At 49.0% G+C, this 25,415-nt stretch overlaps 1 protein-coding gene across 1 annotated transcript in view; it reads right to left on the reverse strand.

Moving 5' to 3' along the window:
- Window positions 1-4,846: 4,846 nt before the first annotated feature.
- Window positions 4,847-25,415, reverse strand: part of IGSF21 (immunoglobin superfamily member 21) — a 271,337-nt gene continuing 250,768 nt past the window's right edge. The window contains exons 5-10 of the mRNA XM_024251582.2: window positions 20,941-21,056; window positions 17,570-18,044; window positions 6,952-7,037; window positions 6,355-6,547; window positions 5,916-5,954; window positions 4,847-5,091 (exon numbers count right to left, since the gene is read on the reverse strand). Of these exons, the coding sequence (XP_024107350.2) occupies window positions 5,021-5,091; window positions 5,916-5,954; window positions 6,355-6,547; window positions 6,952-7,037; window positions 17,570-18,044; window positions 20,941-21,056 (980 nt within the window). The 3' untranslated portion in view covers window positions 4,847-5,020. The remainder of the gene's footprint in view (window positions 5,092-5,915; window positions 5,955-6,354; window positions 6,548-6,951; window positions 7,038-17,569; window positions 18,045-20,940; window positions 21,057-25,415) is intronic.

The following is a 25,415-nucleotide window of genomic DNA, read 5'->3' on the forward strand; positions in this document are numbered from 1 at the left end:
CTACCTCAGTCTCCCAAGTAGGTGGGACTACAGGCGCATGCCGCCATGCGTGGCTAATTTTTATATCTTTTTGTAGAAACAGGGTCCCACCATTTGCCCAGGCTGGTCTTGAATTCTTGAGCTCAAGCAATCTGCCTGCCTTGGCCTCCCAAAGTGCTAGGATTACAGGCATGACCCACTGTGCCCAGTCGTGTTATTTTTAAAAGAGAAATTGCTGCTAGAAGGCACTTGGGCTTCCTAGCTTAAATAAGAGTATGCAATACGGTGTGTGGGAAACCAAGATTCCTGAAAATCAATTTTATAATATAGGGTCTTTGCAGATTGCAAAAAAAAAATGGCTCTAATTCTGCTTCCTTCCCTGTATTCGCACACCACGAATGCATGAACTTTTCAGCTCCTCCCATTAAAATGTGGAATCTACTTCTCCACCCTTTGAATCTGAGCTGGCTTTATGATTGCGTAAGCCAACAAAATGTAGCAGAAGTGGCAGTGTGCAGGTTCCCTTAGACCACCAGAGGCCTGTGTGCTTTGGCTCTCTCTGTCTTGCTCCTCTGCTTCACTGGGTTATCTTGCTGGGGGGATGGGAGACTCCATGGAGCAAAACTGAGTTGTCCCAGCCAAGGCCACCCTAGGCCAGCTGGCCACCAACTAACGTCTAGTTGACTGAGGATGCAAGAATGAGCCGAGCCTGGATCAGCCAAACCTTGCCCAGATCAGCCTGAACCATCACCTAATGAGACATAATAAAAAGCTATTATTTTAAGCCACTACATGTTGGGGATGTTTGTTACACAGCATTATTGTGGCAATAGATAACTGACCCAAGAGTCATGAGACAGTGTTCCTATTTAATATGCAGCATCCATCACACTACTTGACTCCTGGTAAGTGATGAGTAAATACTTGTTGAGTGAATTAATGTGCTTTTGGAATCACTGACCTAACTGCTTATCTTTTCTCAAAATGTACACTAAATCATCCCAATGCTAAGCCTTTGCTCATGCTGTTCTCCTGTCTAGAATATGCTCCTCCGTTTTCTGCCTGGCCAACTTCTATGTTTCCTTCAAAGTTCTGTTCTCTCTGGCCTCCTCTGATTCATCCCTGTCACATTGATGCTTCAGCGTCCTGAGCAGGTCCTGGTGCCAAGCGCACATCACAGTTTGACTTCCATTGTTTAGCTGGATAGATGCTTTCCCAACCCAGGACTGTGAGCTCCTTGAAGTTTTCTTGCTCATCTCTGCAGCCTGGTGTCTAGCACAGTGCTTGGCTCATAGTAGGTCCTTGGGAGGTACTGATTCATTCATTCATCATTCATTCACTCACTCAATAATTACTTATTGAGCCATGTGCCAGGCTCTGGTCTAAGTGTGAGGATATAGCAGTGCACAATACAGACATGGTCCCTGTACTCATGGGGCTGACATTCTGGCTCAAGGTAGGGGAAGACTGACAATAAATAAACAAGTAAGTAGAAAAAGCATAGGATAATAATGCACGCCTTGCAGAGAATTAAATCGAGGGTGGCACCATGGAGAGGGGTGTGGTGGTCAGGTAGGTCTCTCTGAGGCGGTGGGAGTTAAGCTGCCATCCAAATGGCATGGAGGAGCCAGCCCTGCAAAGGAGAAGAGAATTCCAGGTGTAAGGAACAAGTAGAACAAAGGTCCTCAAGCAGGAGTGGACTTGAAGAATTCAATGAATGGAAAGATGAGTGAGAATGAAGCAACAGGAGAGAGAGAGTGGGGATGAGACACATTACAGGGTCAGGCAGAGCAGAGCATATCTGGTCGACCTGTAAAGGGCTCAGATTTGTTTTCTATGTGATCAGAAGTCAGATTTCTGAGAAGGAGGTCGCTGTGGCATAACAGATTTAAAAGGATTCCACTGGCTGCTATGTGGGGGACTGGACTGGGGATTGGGGAGGAAATCTGAAGACCAGATTGGAGGCTGAGGTGGTTTTCCAGGCAAGAGGAAGCTTTGTCTAGGTTGGCAGCAGGGAAAGAGAAAAGTGGGTAAGTTCTGGATGAGTTTTGAGAGGAAAGCCAACAAGCTATTGGGTTGGATGTGGAAGAATGAGAGAAAGAGATGAATGAAAGATAACAGTGAAATGTTTGACCCAAGCAACTGGGTTGATGGTACTATTTCTAGAGAAGGGGAATGCTAGGGAAGGAGCATATTTTGGGGGGAAAGCCAAAAATTGGGTTTTGGCCACATGAAGTTGGAAATGCATATTTGATGTCCAATGAGGTAGGGGAACCGTATTATGAAGTTGGACATCTGAGTCTGGAATTCCAAGGAAAAGTTAGGGAGTCAGAAATTTGAAAGTCATTGTGGAAATTGATTGAAATGGTCATTCAGGACCCGACTTGACCAGGGCCAAATGGGCTATGATGACCACAAGGAGATAGAGCCAATGCTTAATTCTCAGCTTGGTGTATCTGGCACCTGGAGTTTTTGTAGGGATGGCCCTGATTCCTTATGACATCTGCACTGTCTGAGAGAGGCACAGATGACTCAGTGATGTCTCTGCTGGTTGGAAAGGGAGGAGAAGCACAGGGCATTCATGCAGCAGTAGTGATGAGAGCCATTCCTGGTGATGGAGCCTCCTCCCAGTCCTCCCTCCTCTGGCCACTGTGGCCTGGGCAGAATTCATTCATTTCCACAGGATGAAATAAATGAATGAATAATTTCCATTCATTTCATTTCATGGAAATGAATCATTAAATGGGTCCCAGCTTCTCTGTGGCAGATGCAATGCTCTGGGGTCATCATTCTATTTCTTTCTCCAGGGTACACAGGAAAACTGCATTTCCTGGCCTCCTTTGCAGTCAGATTGGGCCATGTGACTACTAGCCAATGGGGTATGGACAGGGGTGATTTATGTTCTATTAGGCCTGGGCCTTAATCACATCTGGTGTGATCGTATTAGTTTCCTAACTGTTGCTGTAACAAATTGCCACAAACCTAAATTTAAAGGAATATGGCAAATTTATTCTCTTACAGTTTTGGAGTCAGAAGTCTGAAATGAGTCTCATGGGGCTAAACATGTTGGCAGGGCCAGTTCCTTCTGGAAACTCCAGGGGGAGAATCTGTTTGCTTGCCCCGTTTGGCTTCTAGAGCCTGCCTGAGTTCCTTGGCTTGTGGCCCCTTCCTTGCGTGACTCCTATCTCTTGCTTCTGCCAATACATCTCCTTCTACTGCCTTTCACCTTCTTGCCTCCCTCTTATAAGGACGTTGTGATTACATTGAGCCCACCTGGATAATACAGGCTGATATTTGCACCTGAAGATGCTTAACTTGATCACATCGGCAAAATCCCTTTTGCCATGGAAGGTAACATATTTACAGGTTCTAGGGATTAGGATATGGACATCTTTAGTGAGTGGGCATTATTCTGCCTACCACAGTGGCACTCCAGCCTTCTCTTCTCCTCCCCTGGGGATTTTGGAAGCCGCATATTCCAGGTGATGTAGCTACAAGTTGGAACAGGCCTGCTTAACCTACTTGGGCTTCTCACGAGCCCAAAATAAATCTTTATTGTTGTCTTAGGCTGTTCTTGCATTGCTATAAAAAAATTCCTGAGACTGGGTAATTTATAAAGAAAAGAGGTTTAATTGTCTCATGGTTCTGCAGTCTGTATAGGAAGCATGCTGCCAGTATCTGCTCAGCTTCTGAGGAGCACTCAGGGAGCTTTTACTTGTGGCAAGAAGGAAAGCAGGAGCAGTCACGTCACATGGCAAAAGCAGGAGCAAGAGAGAGAGTCAGTTGGGAGTGAGGAGGTGCTACACACTTTTAAACAACCAGATCTCATGAGAACTCACTCACTCATCACCAAAGAGATGGCACTAAGCCATTCCTGAGGGATCTGCCCGCATGATCCTAACACCGCCCACCAGGCCACACTTCCAACACTGGGGATTACATTTGACCATGAGATTTGGTGGGGACACAGGTCCAAACCACATCAACTGTATTAAGGCAGTAAGACTCTGGGCTCAATATGTTACTGCAGCAGGGCCTACCCTATCCAGACTGCTTACAATCTTCCATGGGCTCTTCTTGGTGAATCCCAAGTCTTGACCATGGCTCAGAGAGGCCACCCCCACCCCTCTCCAAAGACTCTCAGCCCTTCTCTCTGAGTTAATAGCTGAATGGCATGATGAATTTGTAGTGGTTGAGTAGAAAGTTCTGAGAAACCTCTACCACTGACATACATGTGACCTTGACTGATGTCAGCCTTGGCCATGTGACTTGCTTTGGCTAAAGGAGTGTTCATAGACATGACACAGGCAGAGGACTTAAACATGCTTGAATGGTTTGAATTTCTTCTTGAGCTTTGGTGATCTACCATAAGAGGATCAAATGTCAGGTAGTCACTTCTCCTTTAGTGTGGGCCCCAGACAAACACCCATGGAGCAAACCAACCCATGGAGGAGGCCTGAACCCAACCCACAGCTTGGAGTCCAGCCCAGTTGACCTGCTGCCTGAAGCACAGCTGCCCAGCTGAGCCCAGATTAGATCAGCTGAATCACTTCAACCTGAACATGAACATAACTACAAGTGCTTGTTGTTGCATGCCACTGAGGTTTGGGTTGGTTTGTTATGCAGCATTATTGTGTTAATAGCTGACTATTATACTTAGCCCTGAGGAATTTGGATTTCTCAAGTCTCTGGCCACATTCCACACCTGGATGCTGGGACTTGAGTGAGATAGTGAGCCCCATGTCCACTGTTCATTTGGGAAGAGCATGCCTTCCATCTCCCTTGCCATTCCCCTCTCAGTGCCTGTCCCAGTGCTGAATGCCAGGAGGAGGGGCCCAGTTGCTGCTACTGAACAGATAAAGAATGCACAGCCACAAACCAACGTGGGGAAAATTGTTCCGTTTGTTTTAATTAAACCGACTGAAGAAGCCAAGACACAGACGGAAAGAGACTAAGAACAAGACTGGAAATAGTTTAGAAAAGAAATGAAAACCGGTCGCGGAGATGTCAGTGCCTGATGGAGTGGCCGGGGCGGGTGCCTTCACGTCAGCTCCAGAATCACTGTCAGGGCGAGCACCAAGGTGAGCCGGGCGCCAGTGGGGCCAATGGAACCTGTGCCAAGAAGCAGGGAAAGGGTCAGAGCCCGCAGACCCAACCCCGTTCCAGAACAGCAGAGCCTCCAGGTCCCCAGCAAAGACGCCGGATTTCAGCATCAGGACAAACTGGGTTTGAAGCCCAGCTCTGCCACCTGGCCACCTAACTGTCCATGATCTCCTCCCCTACACCTAGGCCTGCTGGGCTGCGGTCAGATTTCCTAGAGGCCATGAGGATGGTGCACTGAGGACCAAGAGTGGGAGCCTCCACTGTGAACTGTGAGATTGGCTTCATGTAGGGAGCGGGTGTGGCAGGCCTGGGAGCAGTGTCTGGGCCCCTTGGGGTGGTTCTCAGGCTAGAGCAGGTTGGGGGAATCCCAGGAAGGACAGTATAAAGGGCCTGCACTGAGACATCCATTGATGCTCCCAATCGCCCTATGGAGTGGTCCAGAGTCTCAGAACACAGCCCCACGGTCGAGGCTGGATACACCCTTCTGAGGTCAGGGCAGCCGAGCTCTGAGCTAAGAAAGCTAGAGATGCCATGGACTGTGAGACCGAGCTCTGAGCTAAGAGGACCAGAGATGCCATGGATGGTGAGATGGGGCAGAGTTGGCCCCGGAAATCTCAGCTGGCTGCTTTGGCAGGCTGAGTCCCTTTTTATTGCCTCAGTCCCCACCTCTGCCCACTTTGGACCCTGACTCTGCCCTACTAGAGGGCAAAGACCTGCCTAAGGTGTCAGGGAGTGGCAAGGGTATGCATATGGGAAGTTTAGGGGACCAGAGCTTTCTGGTGCCTCAAAAGCCACTCCCTTTTAAGCAAAAAATCCTGAGGGTGGAGACTTACCATTGGAGTCCTCTGTTCCTCTTGGGATATTTGGGTTTTCTGTTAGAAAGAAACAGAAAGAGAACCAAAGGGTGGATGGCATTCAGAGCTCAGGGAAGGAATGGCCCTTTACCCAGCACCTGCTGTGAGGTATCACATGCACTGTCTCAGTGCAGCCACACAACCTGCAGGGGAGCTGGATAGTATCAGCCCCATTTTGCAGATGGAGAAAGTGAGAGAGGTTAAGCAGTTTGCCTAAGGTTCTTTCTGAGTCCGAAGCTGACTTAGAGTTGTAACCACTGAGCAACCCTGCCTCCCAGTGGGGCACCCTCTCAGGGCAAATTTAGGGGATTTAGGCCCAAAATTTTGGGCCCCTGCTGCTTCCTCCTCCTAGGGATACCTCCCACCCAGGACCTGCCCCTGTGGTTGTTCTCCCAGTCCCCAGTTGAGCGCGCCATACCAAACACGATGAGCCGGGTGTGCGTGTCGGTGGAGCCCAGTGGGTTCTGGGCAGTGCAGCGATACATGGAGCCATTGAGCTCGGCGGGAACCCGCTCCAGCACCAGCTCCTTCCCGTCGAACTCAGCGCTCCCATCCAGGAGGCGGCTCCCAACCCGCGTCCACGTGAACATGGGCTCCGGGAAGACTTCGTTCTGTTGGCCAGATCAGGGGAGAGTTGGGTCACATGAGGGCCCATTCTGCCAGAGCAGCAAGGGGTCAGGGGCATGCCTGGCCAGGGCTGGCACAGCATTCTCATCCAACGGGTTAGGAGTGGCTGCCCTGAACTCCAGGAGGAGAGGAGTCTGGGACTTAAGAGAATGTCTCATTGAAGAGCTAGGTTTACTCTGAGTTCTAGATGGTGTGAAACATGTATGCACCTCTTTGCCATTCCTCATGGGAGCCAATTCTCCCAATTACACATTGGGAAACAGAAACCCACTGGATGTGGCTGGGGATCGAGGGAAGGGTGTTAGAGAGGACCGCCAGGAATGCTGGTGCTGGGTCGGTGCCTCTACCACCTCCTACCACCCTCCCAGATGCTCAGAGAGAAGCTGACCTGAAACCCATGGACCAGAATCCTCACTGTGTCCCCTACCCGGGCTCTGCTGGGCGTCATCACAATTTTGGGTCCTTTGGGGGCAACTGTAGGGAGAGAAAGGCCAGATCAGAGAGAGTAAGGAAACGAGGGACAGGGTACATAGAAGAGAAAGTTCTAGTCTAGCAATCAACATCCTTGGGATCAGCTGCTTCTGTGAGAAGCTCAGTGTGCTCATTCGTTCGTTCATTCATTCACAGCTGCATTCATTCAGACATATTCCCTAAGCCCATGCAATGAATCAGATGCTCTCTAGGACCTGGGGAGTCAAGGGTGTATATAGCACACGATTCCTGCCCTTGGGGGGTTCACACATCAGTGGGGAAGAAAGACAAACAACAGGCAAGTACAAGCCAGTGCCATGAGGGACAAGATCAGAGAGGCCCAGTGGACAGTGGGGTCAGGGAGGGAAACTTACCTGGGGCACGTGCTACTAGGCTGCTGAGGGGGAGCAGCCTGCGCCAGCAGCCAGACTTGAGGTACCCCCAACTCCCACCCATGCTACCCCCTTGGGAGGTGCGTTTCTGGTGTCATCAGCCCCATTGTCCAGTTGAGTTAACTGGGCCTCAGAGAGTCATGAAGTGATTTGCCAAAGGTCACACCTTGGGGAGAGCCAAGATCAAAGTGCGGGTCTCCTACTCCTGAGTCAGTGCTCTTTCTAACAGGTTAATCTTCCCAGTGGGATTTTTCTAGAACCTCTGGGTAGAGGTGGACATGGTGTGGGAAGGAAGACCACCTCCTTCCTTGTGCCCAGCCTCCCTGCCTCTCTTCCTCACTTTCTTCTATCACCTCTTATTCAGTCCCTTTATATCTCTGAGCTTGAAAGCCAAGATGCCCAAGGGCATGGCTATCCTCTGAACAACACCTGAGAATATCAGGGATGGAGGAGCCACTCGGGATCATTGGGCCTGTTCCCTTCATTTCAGCTGAGAAACAGAGCTCCATGGATAATGTAGAGGCTTACCCAAGGTCACTCACAGAGCCAGTTTCCTGACCCTGTCTCCAGCACTCTTTTCCCCAGATTCATTCATTCACTCACTCACTCAACAGTAATTATGGAGCCAGCCATTTGGAGCAGAGCTGAGGATATGGTGGTGAACAAGACCCAGTGCCTGCTGACATGGAGCTCCCACTTCAGTAGGGGTGAGTTCATAAGCAAACAAACACATACGCAAAACAGGATGAGAGTTACAGTGCTCCATGCAGATCACCAGACCAAGGGGAGGGGGCTCAGAATTGGTGGGTGACATCCTCAGATAGTGGTCAGGGTGCCTCTTCCAAGGAGGTGACATTTAAGCTGAGCTGTGAAGCTCACGAGGCATATTCCAGGCACAGGGAACAGCCAGGGCATGGGACAGAGGCAGGTCAGGGAGGGAAGGGGGTTGGAAGACAGATCCCATTGAGTTTCCAGGGCCAGAGGAAGGGGTGAGGGTTTTGTTTGGTACTCTATGCTTTGTGCTACTCTGTGTAAACATCTTCTAAGGGTGGAAAAGTTTTGTCCTGAGGCCCTGGGGCTGCCCTGGGATTACCCCCACCTTTCCTTGCTGGTCCCCGGACCTCTCTTTCTGACGCAAAGCTCTTAGAACGGAAATCAGAGCAGTTGGCAGATGTGGGTGGTCTCCCAGGCACTGCCAATTTCATTCTCTGAGAATGAAATCAAAGGACTATTAATTAAACCATGAGCAAGACATCTGAAATGCCACATGGGTCTAGGGAAGCATCCGTGGGAAGAGCAGGGCTTGCACCAGGGGGAGGGAATCGCTGGGAAGGGAAGGGCTGGTTCTACAGCTGCATCTGCCAGCCAATCGTGTGGAAGGGCCACTGGCCTGGGATACCTGCGGCTGAGTTCTAATCTGTTCTTTGCACCCTTGGATGAGTGGCTCCCCTTCGCATTCCGAAGTGCACCATGGGAACAATGATACCCCTTGCCTAACACGCGGGGCCGTTAGGAACATCAGGCAGTGGCAGGTTTGATGGCTAACATTTGTTTAGCGAGTCCTAAGAGCCGGGACCTATGTGAAGTGCCATATGCATAATGATATTTAGCCTTCCAGCCTTTGAGATTGTCGCCATAAGGAAATGAAGGCTCAGGGAGCCCAGGTAAGTTTCTGGGTTTTAAAATGAACTCTCAAGTGCTGTAGACATCGATTTGCAGATGGGAAACCAGGCCTAGGGCAGTCTGGCCCTGGGTAATCTTGGCGGCTCTTTACGTTCTTCAGGTGCTGCTGGGGTGGCATTGTTGGCTGCAGCCAGGAGAGGGCGCTAAAGGGCATCCCGGTCCCGGAGAAGACTAGAGCCCTGGAGGGCAGGGGCAGACACCTTTCCCTTCTAGGTTAGATTCCTCACTGCCCTGCTTTCTAAAGGGCTTGCCTTACTCCTTCAGGCCTGGGCCTGGGCCTGCTGGTTCTACGGGAAGAAGGAACCAACCTTTCTCCGGTGTCAAACATGCGCTAGACTCCATTTTAGGCATTTTAGAACGGTCACACCATTCTGGTACTTATGAGGCAGGTTATCACGAAACCCATTGTGCAGGTCATAGAACTGGCCCTCCAGGGGGGCAGCGGCTTGTCCAAGGTCACACTATAGGAAGTACCAGTAACAAGACGTGATGGCACATAGGGCTTCAGAGGGAGGCTCAGAGCTCGGGGCGGAGGTGGGGCAGAGATGGGTGCGTTCTTCCACCCAGGGCACCCCGGCTCCTGGGCTCCTGTGTGCATCTGATCCTGAGGGGCACAGAGGGTGGGCAGAAGAGGGGTCTGGTCCTCCCTCGCTGCTTTCAAGCTCTATCTTGGCAGCTGCCACTAGACAAGTGCGTTTGCAGCAGATGGTCCCTGACTCCCTCCTTTACTGCTGTGTTGAGATGTTGCTTCCGGAAGCCAAGCCAGCTGCTGTCAGCCTCCTCACTTCTTCCACCCTCAGGCTCCTGACACTCAGAGCCTGGCCCATTAGCAGCTCCAGACAATCGAAACCTGGCCCCACTTGCCTGCTTCTAGACCACAATGGCTGAGAGTGCCCGAAAGGAATGCTCTTAGTCTCCGGACTTTCCTGCCTCTCAAGCCCTGGACATAGAGAAAGAGCAGGAGTCCAGAGACCCAGGATTGACACCTAGCCCTCTACTTTCTGGCTGCATGACTTGGATGAGTCATTTCAACTTGTTGGGCTTCAGTTTTCTAACTTGTAAATGGGGAGAATAGGCTACCACCCTGCTTGAGGAAATACTCTGAAAATGACAACGGAGGAGGGAGATAAGACTGCAATGTGAAATGTAAAGTGGTGTCTATCTGCTCAGGGAATGAAAAAGATCCTGGACATATAAGTTGCCTTCCTTACCTCTCCTGAGCATCCTGATGCAAGGATAGTACTGTGGAATCTCAAGGAAAAGCTCCTCTAGGTTTCCCCTAGGAATTCTGGATGCTTTCTAAGACACTCACTCACCCATTCACCCACTCATCCATCCATCCATCCATCCATCCAAATATCCATCCATCCAAACATCCATCTATTCATCCATCCCTCCAAACATCTACCTAACATCCATTCTTCCATCCATCCAAACATCCATCTATTCATCCATCCCTCCAAACATCTGTCCAAACATCCATTCATCCATCCATCCAAACATTCATCCATCTAAACACTCATCCATCCATCCATCCATCCACCATCCAAACATCCATCCATCCAACCATCCATCCATCCATCCATCCAAACATCCATCCATTCATCCATCCCTCCAAATATCCATCCAAATATCCATCCATCCATCAAAACATCCATCCATCCATCCATCCATCCATCCAAGAATTCATTTTATTCATTCATCTATTCAAACATCTAACAATCCATCCACATGCCTACCCATAAACCTACCAATTTGCTTACCCATCCATTTATTCATTTGCTCTATCCATCTAATTCTTTATTGTACACCTAATTTGTGGTGGTCACTATCCCCGGTCACTGTTGGGGATACTATGATGAATAATAACAGTAGCTTATATTTCCTGAATATTTCCTCTGCCTGTCAGTATAAGCACTTTGTATGCACTGCCTTACTTAATCTTCTCAACAACCTAGAAAAGCATTAATTAATTAACTATTAAACAGTTGTTTATTAAGAACTATGTTGGGGTTGTTCTGAGCCCTGTACTCTGTGAACTAGACAGATAAAGACCCTGCCCACGTGCCATTTAAATTCTAGAGGGTGATGGGAATGCCCAGAGTTTGATTGGGGTGGTGGTTACACCAGCATTCACATTTATTAAAATCTGTCAAATTGTGCACTGAAGGACTTGCATTTCCCAATATGTAAATTTTATCACAGTTAAAAAATATATGAAGAATGAATTTTTCAAGCCAGTTCACCTGACTGCCATTACATCTAAAAACAAATCTCAATTCCTACCTTGTGGGCGATTCAGACAATAAGCAAATATAGAATATACTTGTAGGTGGAAATGAGTTATGTAAGAAAACAAAGCAAGAGAAGGGGTGGAAGGAAGCAGGAGGAAGAGGCTGCTTTAGATAGAGTGTTCAAGGAAGGACCCTCTGAGTAGAGGACTTGAGCAGAGGCCTCTTTCCAGTCAATTTCCATTCTTCATAGGCCAACACTGTTCCCATTTCTATCAATGGATATTTATTTTTTGTTCTAGAATTTCATATAAATGGACTCATACAGTGAGTATTCTGTCATCTGGCTTCTTTTGATCAACATTTTTTTTTTGAAACGGAGTCTTACTCTATCGCCTAGGCTGGAGTGCAGTGGCGCGATCTCGGCTCACTGCAACCTCCACCTCCCAGGTTCAAGGGATTCTCTTGCCTCAGCCTCCCAAGTAGTTGGGCCTACAGGCATGAGCTACCATACCCAGCTAATTTTTGTATTTTCAGTAGAGCAGAGGTTTCACCATGTTGGCCAGGCTGGTCTCAAACTCCTGGCCTCAAGTGATCCACCTGCCTCGGCCTCCGAAAGTTCTGAGATTGCAAGTGTGAGCCACCGTGCCCAGCCTGATCAACATGTTTTTGAGCTCCATCCATGCTAATGCAGGTATCATGAGTTCATTCATTTGTATTGATAAAAACTATTTTGTTATATGAATATACTAAAAATTTGTTAATTCATTTTTCTAATTATGGACATTTAGATTATTTACAGTTCTGTTGTTGTTACTGTTGTCATGAATAAAGCTGCTGTGGACATATGTTTTCATTTCTCTTGGGTAAATACCTAGGAGTGAAATTGTTGGGTCATAAGAGCAGAAATGTTTTTATCTTTGTAAGAAACTGCCAGTTTTTCAAAGTAGTAGTACCATTTTATTCTCTAGGCAGCAAAGCATGAGATTTCTGGTTGTTCTACATTCTTGTCAACATCTGGTATTGTCAGTTTTTAAAATTTTAGCCAGTATAATAGATGTGAAATTGTGTCTCATTGAGGTTGGAATATTCATTTCTCTAATAACTAATAATGTAGTGTACGTTTCTACATGTTAATTAGCCATTTGTATATTTTCATTTTTAAAAAATTGGGTAGTCTTACATTATTGATTTGTCATAGTTCTTTATATATTCTGGTTACAAGTGCTTTGTCAGATATATGTATTGAGAGTATTTTCTCTCATTCTATAGTTTGCCTTTCAATTTTCTCGAGGATATCTTTGTAAGAGCAGAAGATTTAATTTTTGATTAAGTCCAATTTACCAAATTTCAATTTATCATTTAGTGTTTATTTAGTTTTTGTGACCACTTTAAGAAACCTTTGCTACACCAATATCACAAAGGCTACGTTTTGTTCTAGAGGCTTCACGATGCTGACTTTTACATTTAAATCTATGATTCATTTCAAATTAATTTTTGTGTGTGTGTGAGGTAGGGGCCCAGGTTCAATTTTTCCTTATGCCTATTCATTTGTTTCAGGGTCATTTGTTAAGAGAACTTCTCTTTCCTGATTGAACAGCCTTGGGGGTCTTTGGCAAAAATCAATGAACTCTGTGTATGTGGGTCTATTTCTGGACTCTATCCTGTTTTATCAATCTATTTGTCTACAACAGGAAGGTTTTGGGTGGGTGTCATGATCTGATTTATATTTTAAGTAGATCAATCGGGGTGGGAAATAGGATAGGGCGAAAGCAGAAGCCGAACAACCAGTTTGAAGGCTACTCTAATAACCCAGGCTTGAACTGATGGTGCTTGGGTTGGGTATTCGGAAAGGAGACCATGAGAAGTGGCAGATTTGGGATATATTCTGAAGTCGAGCTGCCAGGGCTTAATGATGGTTTGCATGTGGATAGGAGGAAAGAGTGGAAAAGGTGAGGGGCTGCAAGGCTTCTGGTTTGATCAGTGGGAAGGACATGGTTGCCATTTAGTGAGATGGGTGCCAGGACGCTCAGGCATCTGTGGTCCAGATCACAAGAAAGGTACAAATCTGGTGAGACAAGAACTCAGAAGGGGCACAAACAGCTCGAAGGGTTGGGGGAGGGTCAGAGAAGTCTTCCCGGAGGGGTGGCATTTCAGCTGGGGAGGGCATCCCTGCAAGGGAAGAGGAGGAGCGAAGGCTCATTGCAGGGAGACACGCCCCACCCTCATTGGCCTGATCTTCAAAATCCTTGTTGAATGATTGGATTTTGTGCTCTGAGGTCATCTAACCCATCCCACTGTCTCACCCAGAGTGCAGGGTGCCCTGATGGTGCAAGGTGCATACATTCACGACCCTTTGGCTCATGGCACACTCCACTGGTCACACCCCCTGGCTCAGTGATGCCTCACCACAGCCCTGACAGGTGGGCTGTAGAGCACAGTGGTTAAGAACGTGGGCTCTGGGGCCAGACAGCCTTGGCTGGCTGACCTAAGAAAGGTTACTCTAAACCCGAGTCCCTCACCTCTCAGATGGGAATAATATGATAGCAACTCTCAGCAGCCTCACAGGTTCACTGCAGGTTTAAAGGAGACCTGGTGAGGAAAGCATCTTGCAGAGAGCCTGGCTCTGAGTAGGTGCTCAAAACATTTGTGCAGTTACTATTCTCCCCCTTCATCAGGTCAGAAAACTGAGACTCAGAGAGGTTAAGAAGTCTGAGTTCTCACTCAGCAGTCGAGGGAGGCTCGGAAGTCAGCCCAGGTGTCTCTTTACTCACCCACCCAATTAGGGCCCTTCATCTTGGTGGCCCTGCTGCGTCCCCCATGCCCCAAATCCCCGGGTGTGTGCAGACCTGCCTGTCCAGGCCCACTGCTTATGAGTGGGCCCTTCTTTCCCTTGCTCTGATGATGGGGAGTGGGGGTGCCCACAGAGGCAGCTCCAGTTAAAGGGAGTGCCTGGGATCCAGGACAGAGCAGGAAAGTGCTTCAATGTGGTTTGGGGTGCTGTTGACAGGGGTCACACAGGCCAGCAGGGGCACGCCCCCTCCCATCACTAGGAGATGTCAGCTACAAGCTCACTTTTCACCAGCTGCCTTGAAGTCTGTATCTGGCCTTTCGTCTTTCTCGTCCTTATTCTTGGTGGGGTGGGGCAAGGGTGCCACCCCGCTGGAAGCCAGAGCTTCCACAAGAGGGGCAGGAGGGGGCTTTCATAAATGAAGCAACCAGGTGAAGGGTGGAGGCTGCTCTGTCGGGGGAGGAAGAGGCCGTGGAAAGATGGAGGGTCCAGACAGAGGAGTGAAGGGCTGGCAAGGTGGGAGGACCAAGAGAGGGGTCGGAGCAGGCTCTGGGTTGAGAAGATCCCAGCACTTAGCACAGGGCCTGGCCTTAAGTGATGCTTGTAATATCTTCCCCCTCCCTTTTTTTTGAGATGAAGTCTCACTCTGTCACCTAGGCTGGAGTGCAGTGGTGCAATCTCGGTTCACTGCAGCCTCTGCCTCCTGGGTTCAAGTGATTCTCCTGTCTCAGCCTCCTGAGTAGCTGGGATTATAGGCACACGCCACCAATCCCGGCTAATTTTTGTATTTTTTTTTTTTTTTTTTAGTAGAGATGGGGTTTCACCACGTTAGCCAGGCTAGTCTTGAACTCCTGACCTCATGATCCACCCGCCTTGGCCTCCCAAAGTGTTAGGATTACAGGCGTGAGCCACTGTGCCTGGCCCTGCTTGTGATATTTTCATGGAATGATGAACAAAGAGTACCCAGGAAGTGGGCACCTATGACAGAGGGATGCCGTGACGAGGCAGAGTGAGAGGCTTAGAGCAGACTCTGGAGCCTTTGAATTCTCCCCCACTCACCTAGGGCAACTTAACCTCCCTGAGCCTCAGCTTCCTCCTCTGTGATATGGGATAATAATGGTGCCCATCTCACTGGGTTAATATAAGAGAAGCCACAGCCTGTGGCATATAGTAGGTGCTCACTAAATGTTAGCCTTTATTGTTAGTTTCTGTATGGGCAGGTGGCCTGTGAAAATCAAAGGGCTGCTGGGTGCAGTGGCTCACACCTGTAACCCCAGCACTTTAGAGGCTGAGGCAGGTGGATCACCTGAGGTTGGGAGTTTGAGACCAGCCTGGCCAATATGGTGAAACCCCGTCTCTATTAAAAATACAAAAAAAAAAAAAAATAGCCAGATGTGGTGATAGGCACCTGTAATATCAGCTACTTGAGAGACTGAGGCAGGAGAATCGCTTGAACCTCGGAGGCTTAGGTTGCAGTGAGCCGAGATCACCCACTGCACTCCAGCCTGGGTGCGACAGAGCTAGACTCCGTCAAAAAAAAAAAAAAAAGAAAGAAAAAAGAGAGAAAATCAAAGGGCCATTGTAATGGGTCTTCAGGGAACCAGTCCCATAACCAGTCTTGGGGCTGGTGAGTTCAGTGGTTGGCATGGTAGTGAGTGAAGAAGGCACCAATAAACTTGGCTTGAAATTTCAACGCTGCTACATACAAAGTTAATGACTTGGCAAAGGACTCTACCAACTTGAGCCTCAGTTTTGCTCATACGTAAAATGGGACTACACAGCCAACTTGTGCTTGTGAGAATTGGATGAGAATCCTTGCAGATGTTCCTGGCACATAGTACATACTATCCATACAAGAAATCCTTTTCTTTGGTATTTGATACTGAGGAGGTGTTGGGTTTTCTGGTGGTCCAGCTGAAACAGAAGCTCTCTAGAACACCTGACACAAGCTGCAGCCCCAATTCTTGTCAGTTACTGCTCTCAGTCATGAGGGGCCTGGGTTAGAGGCTGTGGACTGCTCCAGGCAGCCCCTGAACACTACAGGAGTTTTGGAGTATGAGCCCAGGCATCTTGGACTCAGGGAGGAGCTGCTGGGGGCTGAAGATCAAGGTTCAAAGGACATAGGGGAAAGGACAAGTACAGGTCATCGTGCCCATCCCCTGCCCTTGCCCACCCAGTCCATACAAACAACTGGAGATGAGTCTTGTATATTTCCAGCAGTGAAGATTCCACATCTCCCCTTTCCCTGCCCTGAGTCAGCAGGGAGGAGAAGTATAAGGGGAAGGGAGTGAGTTACCAGGCAACAGCTTTGGGGATCCCTGGGTTGGTGCTCTGTGGGGAGAGGAGCAGATCATGGACAGGGATTGGGTTCTTGGGCTGAGCTGGCTCTGGGCAGCCAGTGTCCTCTTTGCCTGCCTCCCACATACCCACAGATGACAGGGTTTTCATTGTACTTAAAAGTGTAAGACGGAGTGATATTCTTCCACGTCCTATGTGTTCCTGACCCCAACCTGGCAAAACTTCCTATAACTTTCAGAATTCCTGAACCTGATCCAGCAAGCCTACAACCTCCCAGGTTAGCAACCCTTATGCAGCAACTGTCCTCTGAGCCCACTGGGCTCATATGCAATCCAGAAAATCTCCCTGTCACCTCCCATGTTCCCACCTGTGATGTAGAAAACTCCCCTGAGCATGCCATGACCTCGAGGTTCCTCTCCTTGACCTGACAAATGTCCCCTGATCTCTTGTGTTACTGAGGCTGACTGGAAAAATCTTGGCCTCCCCGGTCTTCACACTGACCTTTTATGCTTCTGACTTGACTCAGCAACCTTCCTGAAGAAATCCGACTCTTGTGTATTCTTTATTTACCCAGCAAACGTCCTGGTTCCACTTTTGACCTAGAAAACCTCCCCTGTTTTTAACACCAATCCAGCATATTTCTCTGACTTTCCATCTTTTTTATCTGGACTGTGCAAACTCCCTGACCTCTCATATTGCTGACCCAGCCCAGCGACTCCCTTGCTCTTCCCCAACCTCTCATGTTCCTGACCCAACCCAGCAAATCTCCTCAATCTCTTGTTTCTGACCCTTCCAGAAGACCTCCCAGACCTCCCACGTTCCTGACCTAATCCAGCAACTCTGCTGACCTCCCCTGATCTCCTGTGTCCCTGACCCTATCCAGAAAACTCTTCTGACCTCTCATGTTCTTGGCTCAACCCAGCAAACTACCTTGGCCTGTGGGCACCTCCTATCTTCTCCAATCCAGCTCAGCAAACCTCGCTAAGAACCTGACTCTACCATTTGTGCTCATCCTGACTCCAGTTTTCTCCATCTCCTCCCCCTCTCCATGGCTGTCCTCAGCCCAGAAACCCTATTCCAAGGCTCTCACCACACCCAGGTCTGCAAGGGCTCTACAGAAGGGCCCCCACCAAGTCTTACCCAGTGTGACCTCTGCCTGCATGGGCATCGACAGAGCTGGGTGCTTGACCTCGCAGCTGAAGAGGGCCTCGTTGTCGATCTGTGGGTTGAGGGTCCAGGTGAGCAGGGCACGTACTTCCACAGTGCCGTCGCTGCTCGGGGTGCGGCTGTGGCGCAGGAAGTAGGTGGGCTCAGCGCTGTGGACCCAGCGAGGGAACTCACGGCTCACGACCGTCTCTGGTATGTTCTCTGTGGTTGGCTGGAGGAGGATGTTGGGATCTGGGGTCAGGCCATGGGAGGGGCGCTCCGTGTAGGGTCGCCCACCCCGGTTCTCGGCGTCCAGGAGGGACAGTGATTTCTGCATCTTGGTGTCATCCAGGTCACGGTGCAGAAGGCTGCGGAAGGGCCTGCTGTCCTGGAGGGGGCCGGAGCTCGCAGCTGGTGGCTCTGATAGGGGCACTGCGTCGATTGGTTCCCCATCTCGTTTGAAATAAACCTGCCATTGCAAGGAGGGTGTGGAAAAATGATTTTGTACTACTAACTTCAACCTCCCAATGGGCTCTCCGATGAACTGGGCACAGGATGCCAGCTATTCCAGAGCGTAGTAGTCTAGACAGTAGCCCTCACCCCACTCCTTTCCCTTCAACACCCCCAAGAACTATGAGCCAGTGTGGTACAATGGGAACACATGCAGGCCCTTGGGGCAGAGGCTTAGCCCAATCGCATCATTTACCAACTGGTGAGGTTTTTTTGAGCCTCAGTTTCCTCAGTTGTCAAGAGAAGAATAAGACACCTGCTTCATGGGGCTGTTGGATGCGTCAGTGGAACCACGTGGGAAACGGGGACTTTGGCCTACACCGTGGCAGCCACTTGGGGTCCAAGGGTGTGGTCCATGCCCACTCAGGGAGGGCATGGGGATGAGGGAAAAATGGAAGGCACCAGAGATTAAGTGAGGTGTTGGGAGAGGATGAGGGAAGAAAGAATCTCTGTGCGTGTGCGTTTTGGAGATGGAAGGCAGAAAACGGGTGCACGTGTGGGAGGAAGCTAGGTGCGGGGATGAGGTGAGAGCAAACATCTCCTCGCTTTCTCTGCTAATGGGGAACTCAAGTTTCGAGAGGCAGCATTTAATTTAATTTGCTGTCTTTTTGTTTTGGTACATGTGCCCAGAGGCCTGAGGGGATTGGGAGTATTTTTAATAAATCAGATAAATAAATCGATAGGGGGGCAGGAGAGGGAAGAGTGGGATGCAGCTCTCTGGGACACAGGTGGGGGAGCGGAAGGAAAGTGTGTGGAGGGAGGGGCTGCAGGGGGGTGAAGGAGGTGGGAGGGGATGGGGGTATGAAATGTAGGATTTTTGTCGGAGTTTGTAACGCCAACAAAGAATCTCTTATGCACATGATAGCCTGCGTTGGTTTTTTTTCCCCCATTTATTTTCTTCTTTTCTTTTTTCTTTTTGAAAAGTGCTTTAAATGCAGATTTGTAATTTATATCAAAGAATTACTTTAAAGTTCTGATGTCTCAGGCAAACATAAGATGCCTGGGATCTGGGGAGATGAGGTTCTTTTGCATGTCTATATCTGAATATTTTATTGCCGTGTTGCAAATGTCGGGGCAGGCAGACAGGCTGGGTGGGAGGGGTCTTCATGCAGCCCCTGGGCTGTGAAAAGCCTTTCTTTGTGCCTTTCAGGAAAGAACTTTTTCTTTGTGAGAAAAAAACAGCTTTCCTGATTTTAGGGAGAATGGACCTCTCTGTGGCCTCCAAAGGGGAAAATCTGGGGTTATGTCCTGCTTTCAGCAACTGGCTTTGAAGCTACCTTTTTGGGTCAACTTCCTAGGGACTGAGGCTTGTCTCTGTTCCCCTGCCCACAATCCCACCTGTGTCTCTGCACCTCTGCCCACCACCCCACCTGTGTCTCTACTCCTCTGCCCACCACCCCACCTGTGTCTCTGTGCCCTTGCCCATAATCCCACCTGTGTCTCTGCACCTCTGCCCACTGCCCCATCTGTGTCTCTGTGCCCCTTCCCAGTGCCACACCTGTGTCTCTGCACCTCTACCCACCACCCCACCTGTGTCTCTGCACCTCTGTCCACTGCCCCACCTGTGCCTCTGCATCCCTGCCCACTGCCTCACCTGTATCTCTGCATCCCTGTGCCCTTGCCGGCTGTCCCACCTGTGTCTCTGTGCACCTGCTTACCGCCCTGTCCTGGACCTCTACAGACCCATTTACCACGCTGCCCCAGGTCCCAAGGCAGGGCTGGCCTAGATTCCCAAGGCCGCACCATTGGACCATGCCTGGGAGATAACTGGGTCTGGAATGAGGGGAACCATTTGGCTCCCGTCTTGAACTGTAATCCTATGTACCCATTGCTCTAGCTCCACACCTTGCTAAATCCTAGTACTGTATGAAACTCATAGGCTCAAGACCCAAAGTATTATAAAATGTCAAAATTGAAAGGGTACGTAGCCCGAAGTTTCTCCAAACGGGTTTCATGGAAGCCTACGGGTTCTAAAGAGGTGCTTCAGGTGCAATGAGAGTGACTTGGCCTCTCTTCACTTTTAAATGTCATATATATGAGGCTTCCCTGTATATCATTTAGACCAAAAGGGTCCTGATGCTACTAAAAAAGCTGAAAAACAAATACTGTCCAGCCCCCTAAACTTCCTTGCAGAAACAGAGGCAGAAGTGGGGAGGGGGCATTCCCTGCTCATGGTTGTTCAGTGAGTACAGCAGGGCCAGGACCCCAGCTCTGTGGACGCTGCACCTCCTACCCCACCCGCTTCAAGAGGTCATAAAAAATTCATGAACTGCACTGACAAATATCAAAGAAACTACGTTGGGTCTAATAAGTTGGTCAAAAAGGAATTTCGTCTCTCTTCCCTCCCTTTCTCCCTTCCTTCTCTCCCTTCCATCCTGTACCTCCTTTCAGATGGGCTTCCTGCCGATCGCGTGGGCTCCTGGGAATGCCAGTGAACCTGGAGCTTGAGACATGGACTTGAGACCCAGCTCTGTCAGGAGTGCCATGGTGACTTGGGACAAGCCCCTTTTCCTCTCAGGGCCTCCTTTCATTTTTCTCCGTGGGACTCAATAACTGGGGTCAGGCATGCTGTGTCCTGGGCTCCCCGAAAGGCTGCTCCTGCTGTGAAGTTCTAGGACTCTGTCTCCAGGAGGAGTGGGGGTTCTCAGCATGGGGAGACGGGTAGCAACAGGGGCACATGGATGCCTGGGCCAGTCCAATGGGTAAACGGGATCAGACCAAGGCAGATGGGGACAGAGTCAGCCCTGGCCAACCACTCCCTTTCCAGGTACAGTAGAGACACCTGCAGCTGGACCAGCCTCGAAGCAGGGTAGTCTGGCAGATAGGAAGGAGCTGGGCACTCCAGGGGTACTCACCATGGGCGCTGGTTTTCCTCCAGACACGATGCAGACCAGCGTGAAGTTCTGGGCTTGGTAGCGGCTGAAGGGGGCTGGTGTGTCAGCAGTCACTACTTCAATGGAGGTGGGAGGAGCTGCCCCAAAAGGAAGCACAGGAAGACAAGGGCTCAACTGGGAGATTCAGGAAGAGTTCACTGATGACCTAAGATGGGCCAGGTCCACGCTGGGTGCCGGGGGTGGGGGAGGGCAGGTGTTGCCAAACTTCAGGGGGTGCCGTTGGCATCCACTACAGTGAGGAAGACGTTCTTGCTGGGAATATAGACAAGAGCCCTCCCCTCCTGGAGCTTACAGTTTAGTGTAGAAGACACACAGGAATCAAGAGATGGCACAGATCAAAGCGTGAAGTGCATCAGATCCCCGGAGGCATCAGTGTGTTGAAGGGACTCTGCCCAAGCCTGGGAGTTCCAGGCAGACGGTACTGAAGCAGCCACATTGCTGCTGTGATCTGAGGTCACAAGAGTGGGTGGGAGACAGCGTGGCAGGTAGAAGGAGCTTTGAGTTTTAACACCTTGAGTTTTAACAAGCCCTGAGATTCCCAGCCTCTCAAGTAGCTGGGACCACAGGTGTGTGCCACCATGCCTGGATTATTTTTGTGCCAGGGCCCGGCAGTAGGTTGGCCAGGAGACAGTGGGGCAGGCCAGGGGGAATGTGGTGCCCAGCGGGGCTGGGCATATGGGCAGGGCACAGAGCATGTGGCGTGCTGTCAGGGGGATTATGACTTGAACTGGCATGCTGGAGCAGATTGTGACAATTTCAGGAATTTTATGAACCAGCGGTTAACTGTTTCTAACTTGTCACAGTGAGTATCTTCACATTACAAAAAACAGCAACTGCTATACTTTGGGGCCTTTCCCCCGCTTCCTCTGCCCTATCCCCCAGAGGGCTGATTTGTCTTTAAAGCATAGGTTATGGGTTTTTCTTCTTTATCCTGAGAGCGATGGGGAGCCACGGAAGGTTTTTAGTGACAGCAGTGACATCGTCTGACTTGCATTTGGAAGAGACTGAAAACAGAGCGGGAATGTCAGCTAGGGAGGATGGTACCATACACTCAGATGGGGGCAGCTGGACAGCTATCTGTGGCCAGGAGTCTTTCCTTCCGTCCTTTCTGGAAGTTGGCTTATTTTTGTTGGCCAGCCCTCCCACCCACTCAACCTCTCTTCTCTCCTCACCCACTGCCCCTGGCTGGTTTGTCAAAACCCTTGCTCCCAGACACCGCGGGGCATTGCAAAGGGCAGGGACTGGGCCATCAGGCACACTTGGGTCTGAATCCCAGCTCCGTCACCACCACCTCCACGTGCTTGGGCAAGTCACTAAAACTGTGAGCCTCAGTCCCCCAATTTGCTAAATGGGAATAATATTAATACTTGGCAGACATTTTTGCAGGACAAAACCAGCTAATGCATATGAAAAGGCTTAGCATATGGTAGGAATTTGCTATTATTGTGATTTCTGCTATTATTTCCCTAACCTCCTCATAATCAGCAGGACAGGAGCCAGAATCTTAGAGCCTCGCTTGGGAAAAGCTGTCAATTCTGATTTACCCAGCCTTGGGCCATGCGCAGGGAGGGAAGCAGAGAAAATAAAGAGGTACGGGCCTTTCCTTCCTGCAGGGGGTTTTCACTCTAGTTAAGTTTAATTAAATTCGACAAACATTTCCTGACACCTACTAGGTGCCGGGAATGATGCCAGGTGCTGCCAGGAGGTGTCCAATGATGAAACAGGTGAAGCATTGCAAAGTTCGCAGTCGGGTGGGGGCGACAGACACACGGGCAACTCTATTTCAAGGTCTAGTGAAATGAAATCAGGTATGAGTCATTCATTCATTCAGGGAGCCAACCCATGCAGTCAGAAAGAGAAGCAGAGCACACAGAAAACAATGGGAGAACAATAGATGGAGAATTGTAATTAAGCGTAAGATCGCATAAAACAGATGGCAAGTGGGATAGGAATTCCGAGAAGTGAAAAATACACCAGAACACGTCAATTACCTAGAAACTGCAGATTCTGCAATCTAACCTTTCCAAAACTCAATCGAAAACCTGGATCCCACACGAGAACCCACAATGGCTAACTCTTAGGAATCAGGACCTGTTCTGAGTTCTTAACGTGTGTGCATTCTTTCTGTCTTCACCATCAGTCTACAAGCTGGGTTTATTTATTCCCATTTTACAGATGGGGAAACTTAAGAGGTGAAACAACTTGCTCAGACTCACTCACAGTGCCAGTATGAGGAAGAGCCAGGATTTGAACTCAGGCAGTCTGACTCCAGAGCCCAGCCTCTGACATGAAGCTGAGCCACCTCGACCTTTGGGAAGAAAAAGGGAGCTTATATCTATGGGTGCCTTTAGATGTAAGTACACATTTGAACCACCAGGAACATTCACTTACCTTCCATGGATGCCTTATAATCCAATTCCATCAGGAAATGATGCTGTGGGTGGCTCTAGTTACTCATTTACCCCAAAGATCAGTGACCTCTGCAGTTAGAGTGTAGCATAAAACTCTGGCATGGCTCGTGATGGCAGGTGAATAGGTATCAGGATACACTCCAAGAATTCTAGAGGCTCAGAACCAGGCAGGCAACTCCTTTAAAGTCACTCATTCATTCTTTCTTATCTTCACTGAGCAGAGATCAGACACCTAGAACCTTCCTGAGAGGAGAGGATTGCCTTCCTTCCTTCCTTCCTTCCTTCCTTCCTTCCTTCCTTCTTTCCTTCCTTCCTTCCTTCCTTCCCTTCCTTCCTTCCTTCCCTTCCTTCCTTCCCTTCCCTTCCTTCCTTCCTTTCTTTCTCTCTCTCTCTCTCTCCTTTCTTTTTCTCTTTCTCTCTCTCTCTTTCTTTCTTTCCTTTTTCTTTTTTTTTTTGTGTGTTTTTTGAGGCAGGGTCTCACTCTGTTACCCAGGCTGGAGTGAAGTGGCACAATCATGGCTCGTGGCAGCCTTGACCTCCTGGGCTCAAGTGATCAATTGTCCTGCCTCAGCCTCTCAAGTAGCTGGGACCACAGGTGTGTGCCACCACGCCTGTTTTTGTTTGTTTGTTTGTTTGTTTTTTTATGTTTTGTAGAGTTAGGGTCTTGCTATATTGTCCAAGCTGGTCTTGAATTCCTGGCCTCAAGCAATCCTCCCAACTTAGCCTCCCAAAGTGTTGGGATTACAGGTATGAGCCACTATGCCTGGCTTCTTAGAGGCTTGCTTTGAAGAGTAAATGTGATGGCATATGTAAGTTAACTGCAATGCAGGGTAGCAATTTTAATTATTTCTATGACTATAAATAAGGGAGGTAGTATAGGACAATGTCTAAGGAGGTGGGCTCTAGATCAGACTAGCCAGATTTCAAAGATCAGCTGTACCACTTACTGGCTGTGTGAACTTGGGCAAGTTACTTAACCTCTCTGAGCCTGGTTTCCTCATCTGAAAAATGGAATTATAAGGTACTTGTGAAGATTCAGTAATGTAGTGCCTGCAAAGTGTTTTGAAAGTGCACCCAATACATATTAGCTGTGCTTATTGTCAGTGTGATTTACGAACATTCTTATTTGAGCCTCCTTGCTAAAGACTGGGAGAATAAAACATTGTCGTACCTTTGGGGCATTCACAGTTTAGTGAGGAGATCAGAAAATGCCCTAGATTTGGGCTGTCCCATAGAGCAGCCACTCACCCCATGTGGCTGGGGAGCACCTGAAATGTGGTTTGTTCAAGTTCACATGTGCTGTAAGTGTAAAACTGAAGTCTTAATTTTTTAAAGAAGAGCATAAGATATATTGATAACATATTGACATGATAATATTTTGGATATATTGGGTTTAATAAATATATTACTAGAATTAATTTCACCTTTTCTTTTTTAAACTTATCTTAATGTGGTTATTAGAAAACTTACAGTGACATATGTAGTTTACATTATGTTTCTCTTGGACAACTCTGTTCTAGACTTTCCATTTTATAAGTAAGCAAACTGAGATCAGAGACAGGCACAGGTTTGGCTACAGTCATACCCTAAGTCAATGGCAGAGCCTCGAATGGCCCCTAGCCTTCCAAATCCTGGCTAGGGTTCTTTGCACAGCATGGCGCTTATACCCTCCACCGCCCCAAATATTCACACACACACACACACACACACACACACACTCTGGAGATCTGCACCTAAGTCACACGCACCACCCACACAGACCCTGATTGGAGCTGTGTTTCCATCCCTCGTTATATTAGCAATATGTACAGTTAATCAAGCTCATAAGACAATAACAGATTTTAGTTGCATGGACGATGACACAGCGGAGCTGTTAACATCAGCACGGACAGCTCAGGCTTCCCACACTCTCCCCATCAATATACTCCCATCAATGAGTCCTAGGAAAATGTCACTCTGCATCTCACCTCCTGTCTTCTGGTGGAGGGCTCTGAGTGCCGGCAGTCAGGGAGCCGTCTCCATCCA

This window comes from Pongo abelii, chromosome 1, assembly GCF_028885655.2.
Source record: "Pongo abelii isolate AG06213 chromosome 1, NHGRI_mPonAbe1-v2.0_pri, whole genome shotgun sequence".
In the NCBI taxonomy this organism is placed as follows: Eukaryota; Metazoa; Chordata; class Mammalia; order Primates; family Hominidae; genus Pongo; species Pongo abelii.